We start from the raw sequence: 13,139 nt of genomic DNA, 5'->3' as shown, positions 1-13,139 counted from the left end.
TGCTGGGCGAGTGGTATCCCTGCCATCGCTAACCCCAGTGCCAGCAGGGACCGCATTGGTAGGAATTTCAGCCAAAGTATGGAAGAAAATATTTGTCTGCGCCTCTCACCAGGGTTGATAGTCCTCACTTCCCCAAATCCAAGTGTCTGTGATAAGTAACTTGTTTCCATTTCTCTGCCATTTACTCAGCATATGACTGCTTTCCTGAGCATTCTCCAAGGCTGTTGCTTGATGTGGAGCCACCCAGGAACCCTTTGAAATGAAATAGAATTTGAATTTATGGCTTCAAACAGGGCAGCGACTGAAAGCACTGCTGAAAGGAGAACCCCCCAGCTTTAGACTGCCATCCTAATTAATTGGACATGAACAGGGGCTTGGATTGTCAAAGTAGTTGAAGATGTCTATAATTGGAAGGAAGCAGGATCTGGTGGCTTAGGAAATGGCAGCACTCAGGGCTCGAAGAAATACCAGTTTCTGTGGGTTAATCAGATTTTTTGATGCTTGTCACAGATGGTAACAGGGATTTGTTAAATACTGATGAGCTATTTAGTCATATTGCAAGTCCTGTAAATCAGCCTGTATTGAAAGCTCTCATCTTTATCTGAGGATTTGTAAAATGAGGTTGGAAGTGGTGCATGTGAGTGGAGGAGCAACTAATTTGTTTGTATTGCATTTCAGATGAGAGACCATGAGGAATATAAAAATGTGAGTTGATTGAGAAAAGAAAAAAGATCAACAGTGGGAAAGAGCAAAAGGTAGACAGCAGAAGCAGCATTGAAAGGGCAGCTGGAGATGAAAATAGCAATTGCTTTAGTTCAAGGGATGAGCAGAATTTCTGGCTAGTTCTTGTTTTGCTTTAAAAGGCTTGAAGTGACTCACACAATGGCAGAACATCAGAATAGGATGTTTAAATGTCATGGTTTGATCAGAATCAAAATGTGTTTACATTGAAATGCAGAATATGCTGGAAAGCTCCACTGCATTTCAAGTTGTCATTTTGACTTTAAAATAATTTATTGCTTTTCAGAAGTTTAACTCAGAGATATGTAAAGCTGACTCAGAATAGCAGAGTGAGAAAAACTGATATTCTGTCTGCTTTGTCCAATGGACGACCCTAACAGTTTCTGTTCCTGTTACTGAGTTATTTATTTATTTTTGAAAACAGCATTTAAACTAATTGCTCCCTCTGGTTCTGCAGATGTGGACGAATGTCAAACTGGTGTGCACCGTTGTGGTGAAGGACAGATTTGTCATAATCTTCCTGGGGCTTATCGCTGTGACTGCAAGATGGGCTATCAGTATGATGCATTCAGCAGAACCTGCGTTGGTATGTAAGGCACAAGACCAGATGAAACAACTGATTGATTGAGCCTTGGACCTCAAGGCAGTATTTAGCACTATTGTAGTGTGCAGTTATTAGTTCTGCAATGCAGTGTCTCAGAAGATAATGGAATCACCTCCAAAAAGCTGTTGTTCAGTCAACCAGCCACTTAGAGCTCTGCCACTCTGTGCTATGGGTATGGACCAAGTGTCCTTGGGTTTAGTTTGGCTGCAGGTTATCGATTAAAGTCGACTGCAAAATATTTTCCTATAGGTTACGTTTCTCCTGCTGTGTAAATTTATCTTTCTGAAGTCTTAACAACTTTCTTCATAAGAGACCATGATACAGCATTTTGTATTTTATCACTACTGTACACCAATTAGAGCACAAAGGCAGACAGCATAAAACCTGGGGTTGCAGCTTTTCATGCTCTGCAAATCAATCTCTGACACTTTTTAAAAACACCCTCCTGCATCTCCTTTGATGCTTTTGTTTATAAGGTGATTCGTTTGTTATCCTGGCAGATATAAATGAGTGCTGGAATTACCCTGGACGACTGTGTCAGCACACATGTGAGAACACCCCTGGGTCCTACCATTGCACTTGTTCTTCTGGTTTCCGCCTGTCTTACGATGGGAAGCACTGTGAAGGTACAAGACATGTTTTCCATGAAGTATTTGTGCTGTAAACTAAGGAACTCTAGAGAAGTTGAGGTGAAATGCAAATAAAGTAAGCCTGTGATGTATGCGTGCTGAAATTTGTAGGTGCTGAATTAAACATTCAGACTGTTAGATAAGAGTTGTCAGATCCTAGTGCCTTGCACTCACCCAGTCAGCAATGCACCTGAAAGGCTTCCCCATTGCTCCCACGCAAGCAGTGTGTGTGCCCCAAGTGGTGGGCAAAGCTGCTGGGTCCACATAGCTGATTAAGTGTTGGTACATTATTACAAGTTTAAGACACAAAGATTCATTCTGGGCACTGTTTCTTTCTCCCTGTTTTCTTTTTACTGTCGACTTATTTATAGCAGTAGTCTCTAGCTTCCATGTTTTCTCAATAAAATGGCTAAATGATTGGCTGTTAATGTTCGACCTCTGCTTTTGTGCCTTCCCCAGCACAGTCACCATTTAGAAGCTATGTCAGATGGTTTGTTTAGGTAATTGGACTTTGGAAAGTACTGAAGTATAAAGAGCAGAAGGCATTGTGGTTTTAGTGAATGCTGAGACACTCTTCTGGAGTTAAAGAGCATCTCCTATGAGAAGCCTTCCAATATATGTGGTTTGGATGTTTACAATGTTTACAAATTAATCAGCTCTCACTGCAATGAAAATCTCTCTTAGTCTTACTTTATTTTCTTTTATCAAAATTTTGAAGCTGATGTAAATTATTGTTTTTAAAATATATAGAGTGTGCAGCAATCAAAATATTATAGTGGCACATATTTTCTTCTGCAGTCACTTTTGCTGTGATTTAAACACCCAAAAATTCTCTAGGAGCTTTTGGATTTAATTTAAAATATTTCATCTAGAACGAAGCTTTCATTATTTCATCTTTTGCTTCTCCACTTTCTTCCTTTCACTCGTATACTTTTTCCTTTCCTTCCAGATGAGAGAAAAAGAATATAATACAGTTGAAATAGGAGACTTTTCATTCAAATTTTATTAAAAATGAATCTTAGTAGTGACAAAACTTGAAAGAAAAAGTAGATTTTGAATTGAATGGAATTTTCTGAAGCTTTCCATGATTTCTTAGGCAATGGTTACAGATTTTTAATTAACTCTAACGGATAAAGTCTGAAACAAATGTTTATATGCATATATATGTTTACATTGGCATATATAGAAATGAAATTTAGGTGGAATTCACATCCTTATGCTTCTTGGCATCCTGTCTAGGGAGCAGACACATCTTTGGGGGACAAATTCAAATTTGGGGGACATCCTTATCCACAACGTCCAGAAGGATCTAATAGCTGATCTTAGGGGCAAGAAATAGTGAAAGATTCTGTTCTGAACTGTTGTAGCAATTTCTGTACCTTTGTTTTTGGATACAGATGTGAATGAATGCGAAGCAAGTCCCTGCAGCCAGGAGTGTGCCAATGTTTATGGTTCCTACCAGTGTTACTGCAGGCAAGGTTTCCAGCTAGCAGAAGATGGTCATTCTTGTAAAGGTAAGGCTGCTGCTTGGTCAGGCCAAATTAAGTACGTGCACACTCTTTAACAGCAAGTGCTGTCCAAATTTCCACAACATCTAGTGCTGCACAGGTGATGCCTGAGGATGATTGTGAGTTACACCCCGCTGCAGAGAAAGCAAAAGAGAACTCCAGCTATTGGAAAATTCAGTTCATTTTCATGCCTACTTGGGGCTGGAAGATGTCTGTGTGACCATATAACCAGTGACACTACTGATTCATGGGCTACAGCTAATGACTGAAAAAGTTAGGAGGGAAGAGATATTTATTTATACTGCACAGGCTAAAACATTTTGCCGAGGCTGGGTGAGGGCTTGCTCTGCTGGTGGTGGGTTGCAGAGTGATCAGAATGGAGGCAGGAAGGGTTTCACCTTTTCCTCTTAAAGCTACCAATACTGACACATGCTTTGGAGAGTCTCTGTTCAAGAAATGCTGAAGAAACCCATGTTCTTCCAAGCACAAGGCAGCTCCCCAAGCAATCCTACAGGAAGAATTTCAGAGGTACCGCGATGAGATTTTCATACCCAGATGTGCCAAGACTTACTGTGCTCTTCCGTGAGTCCATGAAGCACTCATGTTCAACATTTCAGAAAGCACAATCAGCTGTCCAAGACCAATATCAAACCTTCATGGTTGCATTTTTTAAGAATATTTTATAAATGTTTAAGTTTATTTTATAAATTTGCCATATAAGAACTTCCTGGTGTTCTACAGCCACACTTTTGAGGTGACTGTTCTTTCTTTTTTTTTTTTTTTTTTTTTTTTTTTAATGTGTTTGTAATTTTGGTGTTTTTTGTTGTTGTTGTTTGTTTGTTTGTTTTCCAGATATTGATGAGTGCACGCAAAGTGCAGGCATTCTTTGTACTTTCCGCTGTGTGAATGTTCCTGGTAGTTATCAGTGTGCTTGTCCTGAGCAGGGATATACCATGGCAGCAAATGGAAGAACCTGTCGAGGTAATGAGGAGCTTGATGAACTGAAAGCATTATGTCATGAAGGTTTAATCCTTGGAATGATCTAAGACATTACAATTACTCAATCAAATCTCCATTTTGGATATTAGTCATTGTTAAAAAGCCAGTATTTGACAAAATTGACAGATATTGGTATCTACAATGTCTTTTTTTTTTTTTTTTTTTTTTTTTCCCGTGCTATAAACAAGTAGTGAGGCAGCTATAGATGTGAGCTGGTTAAGTGCATTCCTAAGGGAGCTCCCTTCATCATCCAAACAGGGGCATCTGATTGCTTGCACAGGCAGTATGTGCACCTTGGCTCATCAGATCTGTTTATTTAGAGGTGCCAGATGTTCAAATCTGTGGCTTCATTAAAAGTTGCAGTTTCCTGCCCCAGAAAACTAGGAAAGAGAATGCAGGAGCTGTAATGGGGATTGGAACATTCAGGAGTCTGCCACATAGGCTTAAATACGTTGGTATTTGGAGATGTTAGTGTAAATGACATGTATCCTCCTCCCACACACCCCTTTTCTTCAGGATTATAGAAACATATTCTGGGTGCCTCGTGTTTTTCATCTGGTATGCAGCTGTCTGGTTTTGAAGTAAAAATCCCCCATTTCCAGAGGATGCACTGACTGTGTAATGATGATTGAAGATCTGATTACCTTTATGTACTCTACATGCATTCCTGCAGTCAGTTACACTAACTACCAGGCATTTCCTGCTTTTAGTTTTTCAGGAACCCTTCACAGAACTTTTGGTTAGGTATCTCCTATTCTCCTGTGCTTAATTTCTCTTCTTAGTGGTAACTGTAGTGAATTTGCGCTGTGTAAATCATGAATGGCATAAGCATACTTGATCCTGCCTTTGGAGCAGAGAATTAAACTAAATGACAAAGAGAATCTTTCCAAGCTTTTTTTTTTTTTAATATGTTTTTGAGTATGCCTTCAGAACCCAACTTCAGATGTATCCAGGTGCATTTAAATCCTTATGTAAAAGTCACCTTTAGAAAACCTGCAGCTATAACTTTCCTGTTTTGTTTTTTTTTTTTTTTTTTCTGTTAATTTTCAGTGCTGGCAGGTTAGTTGCCACTTCTGCCAGCACTGAGATTTGAGACGAGGATGTCTTCCAGAGTTAACAGTGTGAGTCACTGCATTAATCTGCCAGCACAGCTCTCCTGAGCTGGAGGTACCCAGGGTGCTCCAAGTGCTAGAGGTGAAAGAAAAATGTTTGCCATATGGACCTAGGGATTGCAATTGCATTGTCTGTCATGTGAAATCCTCACTGCATGCTCATCCTTTGTGCAAATGGCTTCTATTGTATAGACTAGCTCTGCTAAGAGTTATATGTTAATGCTTGCAAAAACTTTTCAAAGATCCTATACCATCCGGGACATGCACCCTTCTTAGAGGGTGAAGTTTACTTGCAAAACTTAGCAGATGTGTAGCAGCTCTGTGGATGGCTGGGTAAGCTGGCATTTGGTCAGGCCTTGGAAGTAACCCCTTGGGTATGTGGCCCCCCTCTTTTTTTCTTTCTCTCTCTCTCTCTCTTATGCAGTCATGCAAAAAAGCCAGTGCATGACTTGTGAGCTTTTAGAGCTCACAGACAGTAGTGCAGACTTGTGAGCTCTACAAGCGTGTAGTTACAGGTTTGGGCAGGCTTATGCACTGAGGTCTTCTGAACACATGCTCAGAGAAACAGTCTGTGAGCTGATGTCAGCTGGACTAAACTCAAGAAGATTATACTGGTTTCCACCAGGTGAGGATTTGGCCTCACTTGCTCATCATCTGACCGGTTCTGAGGAGTTACGGGTGGTATGTTCTTTGTACCCTTTTTCAGATGAACGAGCTGAATCTCATATAACAATCTCAACATATGGATCTTTTTGGAGAAACTGTGTATGGTATTTTGCAGCAGAGCCAAACTGGTGAAGTGAGTGTTTTCATGACAATGACTGCAATATGGAAGAAATTTTCTTTTCACCTAGGGGCACTTCTGAGAACCAGCAAGGGATTTAATTTACTTTGATTCTCTCTTACTTCCTATTGTATACTTTTCTTTGCAAGACTTTCAAACCAGTCAGTGCAGTGAATGAGATCAGTTCTCATCCCAGGGGAATGGAGGCAGAGGGAAGTTATAGTTTTCCTCCAAAGAGTCTGTCTCCTCTGTGACAACTGGCAGAATTGTGGAGTCCTGCACAGTTCACATGGTTTGTCTGTTAGCATTTATTTCATTTTAAAGCCTCCGTGCGTAGTCTAGACATTTGGGAGTACACAATGTGACTGTGAGGTCTTTGCCAATATTTTCTGCTCAAGCTGGATTCTTGTTATTGCATCTGGTTTTCAGCATTTTAAGGTCCATGGCTTGGGCTTGTACATATGTGTTATTTAGGTAACCACACTTATGCTCCAGGCCCCATTAAGTGTCTTTGAGCTTTAAATGTTCTCCGTTGCCTTCTGCAACTTTACTTATAATGGGGAGATATTTCTATACACAAACATATATATATATATATATATATATATATATATATATATATATATATAAATGTGACTCTTGTTCTAACGTTGTTCTTAAGTTCCCATATTTTGTAATAGTCAGGCTGGTGGAGCTTAGGTCTCCTGGATTACGTAGCTGTACAGCAGTGGTTACTTTGATTTGTATTTGACCCCTACTTCAATCCAGAGCAACCTCCGTGCATGGATAAATCCTTCTGCTGACATAGCCCAGCTTCATCAACTCTCAAAAGGCAGTGAGAAACCCCAGTTTGCTTTTAACAGCAGTCAGTTATGTCCTGATGGCATTTGTTTATTCCTGAGGGATAACTTTTTACTTATAACTTAGCCGAACAATAGGATGTGAATGACAAACGTGTAGGCAGGCATAGGGTGTCCCTCCCCAGTCTGTTTTATGGGATCCCTTTGGGGAGGGGTGTCCCCTCCTGCAGGCTGGGTAACCTGGGGGATGCTCATTGGAGTGGGGTGTGCGGGTGTTTTACAACCTCCTCCATGAAGGAGGATCCATTACAGTCACACACACTAGGCAGTGTGTGAGGGGTTTATAGCAGTGCCCTTTCATTGAGGACTGTCCTTGGTGCTCACACACAGTGCCTGCAGTGTGCACAGGTCCATGCAGAGCTCTGCCATGTGAGACCACTTAGCTGCTTTCCCAGCTACTGACTTACTGCACGTGCACTGTGCTCATGCTGAACAGCATATGAGCGTTGTTTAGAAACACCTTGCAAGGCATAGCCCTAGGCAAGGAACTGTGGTTCAGGGACTACCACTGACCTGTGAAGCTGGTAAAGTTGGCCCATCACTTTCAGGAAACTGTTTAAAAACTATCTTCCTTCGGAACTGCTGAGGAAATCTTACACAGCAGCTGGGGGGTGAACAGCAGCTGCGGGGTGGTCTGAGTTTGGGTTTCCTCTGTCTCAGACTGCCTCTATCTGGTTATTATTCTGTTCCCTTTCAGCCTAGCTTATAATATTCCTAATGACAGATCTCTGACACATCAGGAGCAAGAGAGAAAATAACAACACAGACAGTTCGACAGTTCAGTCTAGATGTTCGTGTTTGTTTTGAACCTTCAATGTTTTGTTTTATTGCAGAAGGAAGCTGCAAGACAGGAGGATCTTGAGTTTTAAGAACTTTTATCCTTCTGATGCTTATTCTCCACTGAAAGTTAAACGCTGTGTTGCGTCAGAAGTGTCTGGAATAAGAATAGCTAGATTGTAAGGAGTGTGGAAATGTTTGCAAAGCACTTGTAAAGAAGCAAACCTCCCCGTGGCAGAAGGCCAGCCCTGGCCATGCCATGGGTGGTTGCAGCTGGCCACGGCCTCTGCTACGCAAGGGAAGGTCTCTGTCCCAAAGCATGGAAAGGATCACATGCTGCTCACAAAGAAGAGTGGGCTCCCTTGTTTATTGCATACAACACTGAATGGTACCGTCAACTTCTATTAACTGATAATGTCAAGGAAGGAATTTTTTTTTTCCACGGAAGACATATTGCAGCCAAGTTGTGATTACTTACCCTATCTTTTCCCTTGGATTTCTTCTTAGATATCGATGAATGTGCAATAGGAACCCATAACTGTTCAGCTGCAGAGTCTTGCTATAACATCCAGGGCAGCTTCCGCTGCCTGTCCTTCGAGTGCCCTTCCAACTACAGAAAAGTGTCTGACATGTAAGTACCGGGGTGCAGCAAACTGAGCAGCCTTGTCCCCTGGCTGTGGACTGTTACGTAGTGCTTTACCTTGGGGGTGGTTGTACATGGTTAGAGTTGGAGCAACAAGACTTTCCAAATACAGAGTTTCTGTCCATTTTTCCCTCTTCTTCCAAACTCTAGGGCCTCTCTGCTCTCCAGCTGCTGTAACAGCAGTCACTGGAGCTTCAGTCATGCTTTCCCATGCTTGCCACATCTCTAAAAGGACTCTGTTTGCATTTAAGTTTAAGAAAATACTCCCTGTTGCTTATATTATTGCAGTAACTGCTAGGCTGCTCAGTGCACCACTTTCATAGTGGTTTTAGGGTTCCCTGTTTAATATAAAAATTGCATTTCCTCAGGGGTGGTTGAAATGTTGAAGGGGGGCAGGATAAGAAGCTTGACAGGTTCCAGAAACATTGTAACTAGTAGCACAGGGTTCCTAAACCACTGAGAGGTCTCGGGTCCCCAAAATCTTCCTGTCTCAATGGCTGCCAGCACTTTAGAAAGCCAGAGGAAAGACAGAAATATGGAGGAGCATGGAGAGAATCTCCTTCCTTGAAAAGTGCAAAGCCATATTCACCGTAGGAAATCACAGTTGCTTTATGACTTAAAACATACTTTTCCTGCCTTATAGAATTAGAAGCTTTGCTTGAGGAGCTTGCTTTCCATTCCCTTGTTTTGGTTTTCTTGGAGCACTGTCCCAAGCTTGTGCTGTCAATGATGTATCACAGACAAGCTCTGTGCTGCTTGCAGCATGACTTTGGCTCTTGCTGTGGAGCTTCCCAACACATCTATTCCTGCCCATGATCATTGTCTTCCACTGTTGTACTCTGACAATTATATCATTTGCCAATGCTTTATGGGCACTGTAAAAGCAGAACAAGCAAATAGTAATTACACAGCTGAAGTTTGGTGCTCCTCTTTGTTTAGCACAGGATGAAGACTTTGTTGACTTTGCACTTCTCTGAAATGCATATATTTTTACCTGCTATTACAAGGACACTGATTTTTTTTTTTTCATCTTGCTTCTCTTAGGAGGTGTGAACGAATCAGTTGCTTTAATTATCTGGACTGCCAAAATACCCCAGTGCGCATTACCTACTACCAGCTGAACTTCCAAACTAATATCATGGTCCCAGCTCATATTTTCCGTATTGGACCATCGCCTGCCTATGCCGGAGACAACATAATCCTCACTATCAACAAAGGAAATGAAGAAAACTACTTCAGCACTCGAAGGCTGAACTCATACACAGGCATTGTCTATCTTCAACGACAAGTGAAAGAGCCCAAAGACTTTTTGTTAGATGTTGAAATGAAACTGTGGCGTCAGGGAACATACACTACTTTTCTTGCCAAAATTTACATTTTCATCACAGCTCATGCATACTGAAGCATGTATTGACATTGGAATTTATTGGTGCTATGCTCTTTACCTGTTCTACCAAAGCTTAGTACTGTTGAACTGGCATTTAATGTATCTAGCCTTTATATTATTTTTCTATCATTGCTTTAAACTTTTTTTTTTTTACTGGTTGTGTAAATTAAGTTAATTTTTTTCTTTTTTTTTGTTTGTTATGTAATTCTTCACATCTTCATTTGACAATGAGTGAAAAAAGGGTTAGAAAGGCAGTACATACATTATGTTAAATGCTGGAACCTTTTCTTAGAAATTATTTTTAGGTTTAGTCACATCGGCAAGGTATTGCACTAGAGAGGAAAGTTGTTCACTTGGGAGCATTGCTGTTTGCCATTAAGTTGAAAAACCTTGAGCAATTTCTCTTTGCTACACAAACTTAGTTTGGCCCCTGAGGTTTCTCTGTGTTGAGATGCTGCGTCAAGAGCTATGTGCGTACATTGATGGTTAGCTCACCTCATATTACAGGTTTGTTTCCTCCTTCCGTCTTTTATAATATGTTGCCTAAAAATATATATAAATAAAAGAAAACTCCACGAGTGAACAAGCCTATGACTGAGCCTTGCTTTAGTAGGACTATTCATGTGCTAAGTTTTTGCAAGACCACGGCCTTCAGAGTGTATCATGCTTTAGGGTAAAAGCTTGCTTTGCCATTGCTAGTAGTTGTCATAGGTTCTTGAATTCCTCTCCACACAAACCCATTCTATTTAGGTTACTATAGGTGTAGATTAGATGCACTGTAATTCTTAAAGGAATGTTTTCCAAGAGAAAACAAAGAAATAATAAAATAATCAACTACTGTCCCTTATTTTAAATCTTGGGTGTACCACTGAGGAATTATTTGCAGTTTTAAATAAACAAAAGGGGAGTTGCTTCTGTTCTTCAGGAAAATTACTTCAGTTGTGTTACCAAATCACACAGAGGAAAATGGTAGATAAATTGGCAGAATGTATTATGCCATTTAGAAATAGCACAACTTAAGTTTTGAGCTGGATTTCCTCTAGTTCCACAGGAAACTGGATGAAGTCCAAAGCTCTCAAGGCCAGATGTGGTAAAGCTTAGTATAATCAAAGTATTTGTTAGAATTTAGAAATGAACATCAGACCTTCTCTTTTTTTTCCAAAGAAGAAAAAAAGCTCCAGTGTTAAAATTTACTGAGCTTCCTTTGTTCCAGCTATAATTACTCTGTAAAATGTTTTAACGGAAAAACATAGCTACAATATAATGATGTTTACTACACTGCGGTTTAATAATCTATTATTTTCTACAGTCAATCTTGTTTTGAGCAGCATGCCCATTTAAAAAAAAAAATCTATTCTTCTGGCTTTTTATGCCATGATCAACACTTTTATTATTTTTGTAAAATATTTGTTTGAAGTGCATCTTAAAATCTTGTGATCACTACCTGTAGGCTGAGAGGAAAGATGTACTGTATTCATTATATCCCAAGGCCAACTTCTAGCACTTCCAGTAAGTTACTTCTTTAATTTGGCCTCCCTCATCAATAATAAAGCAGAAATCTTTCTGTATCTAACATCACAAAAACCCATTACTAGAGAAAAATCATTCCTATTCACCAGTTGTAAAATATGGGATGTCTGTAAGTTTGCATACATCAAGCTTTTCTCTTTTTTTTTTTCCTATAAAAATAATTTTGTAATAGTGTTCTTCCATCTATCTTTTGTTTTCCATACTTAACAGTTTCATAAGCTTTTAGCAGGGAAGTGCCAACAGAGAAACATATTTATGCAATTTGTCATCTCAATTAATACATATCTTACAGCTACAGGCCTGGCAAGATGAAAAGGTGACTGCAAGAAGGAGTAGGAGAGCCTTCCAGATTCATTACACAGTATACATGTTAAGTGGTGAAACATTTCTCCATGCCCCAGTGGGGCACATCAAGAGTCACTGAAACCCAGAGTTTTCCATCAGCATTAGTATTTGATAGACTGTAAATGATATTCAAGCCTTGACAGTCTTTCTTCTCAGAGAACAAATGGACAAGCCATTTGTTACTTGGAGACCTTCTGCTGACTAAAAACAACCATAGTCAATCATATTAAAGATCTGGCAGTTTGTAGCACAGACTTTTCATTTTCTAGACAGGTAGTTGATGAAGAAAGTTTTAGGAAAGGCTTTGCATACGATTATAAGAGAAATGCTATGTTGTTTAAAAAAAAAAAAAGTCTTCATCAGCACTGTGTGCAGCAGGCATTCAATATGGGTATAAATGGTTGCTTAGTGCAATGGGTCAAAGCAAAGGAAAGGCTTGTGGTAGATAATTGCACGTGTTCCCAAAATTGGAAATGTGCTTTATGTGACCTTTCTGAACAATGCACGTTCTGTTTAATTTTTCAGGTTATTTATTCCCTATCTCTTTGAAATCTGACCTCTTTGTACTTGTCATTAGTATATCTTGGGAGATCCAATGATTCCAGAGACTGTGGAATTTCAAAAGTACCACTGGAAGGAAGAAGAAATGAAAACCCGTGTGTGTCCTGGAGGCTTGAGTGGGTCAATTACAGATTGACACATGAGGTTTTCTTTTGACTGGAATATAGTTAACAAGTTGTTGAAATGCTATAAATAGCAGTAGATGTGTGAGAAAGATATTTGTAGCTAGTATTTGGAATTATTTCCTTTTTGCACCAGGGAGGAACTATTTTCCTATCTCTGTGTGTGTGAAAAATACATATATGTGGATTACTATAGGTGCTGACTAGTTGGGGCTAGCTTTCTTCTGTGAGCCTGTTACAGAGAAGAGGCAACAAAATGCTCAGCTTGTGCCCTGCTTGTTGTCCTCGCAGTGGAAGACAGGAGTATGGCTGTCCATCACGGAGAGCAAGCTGTAGACTTCAATGGTCCAAGCTTCTACGATTAGCTCTAAGATCCCACAAACAGAACTTTATTCACCTTTATTTCTCTCCTCCTTTATATCTGTTATTCCTTAATAATGATTTAGGACAGAAACATATTTCAGACTTTTGGATTTTATGGTTTGGATCATTCTTTGAGGCTAAAGCTGTAAAAGAGAATAAACTGCAATAAGTTTT

The 13,139-nt window shown here is 39.9% G+C and overlaps 1 protein-coding gene across 5 annotated transcripts in view; it reads left to right on the top strand.

Annotated features, from left to right (window-relative positions):
- Positions 1–11,654, top strand: part of FBLN2 (fibulin 2) — a 105,546-nt gene extending 93,892 nt beyond the window's left edge. For all 5 annotated transcript variants that reach the window (XM_032194087.1, XM_032194086.1, XM_032194084.1 and 2 more), the window contains exons 12-17: positions 1,199–1,327; positions 1,846–1,971; positions 3,372–3,488; positions 4,335–4,463; positions 8,522–8,645; positions 9,702–11,654. In XM_032194087.1, the coding sequence (XP_032049978.1) occupies positions 1,199–1,327; positions 1,846–1,971; positions 3,372–3,488; positions 4,335–4,463; positions 8,522–8,645; positions 9,702–10,059 (983 nt within the window). In that variant the 3' untranslated portion in view covers positions 10,060–11,654. The remainder of the gene's footprint in view (positions 1–1,198; positions 1,328–1,845; positions 1,972–3,371; positions 3,489–4,334; positions 4,464–8,521; positions 8,646–9,701) is intronic.
- Positions 11,655–13,139: the final 1,485 nt, after the last annotated feature.

This window comes from Aythya fuligula, chromosome 10 (genome assembly GCF_009819795.1).
Source record: "Aythya fuligula isolate bAytFul2 chromosome 10, bAytFul2.pri, whole genome shotgun sequence".
Classification (NCBI taxonomy): Eukaryota; Metazoa; Chordata; class Aves; order Anseriformes; family Anatidae; genus Aythya; species Aythya fuligula.
The sequence above is the reverse complement of the archived record's forward strand: the minus strand, read 5'-3'. Positions and strand labels throughout refer to the sequence as shown.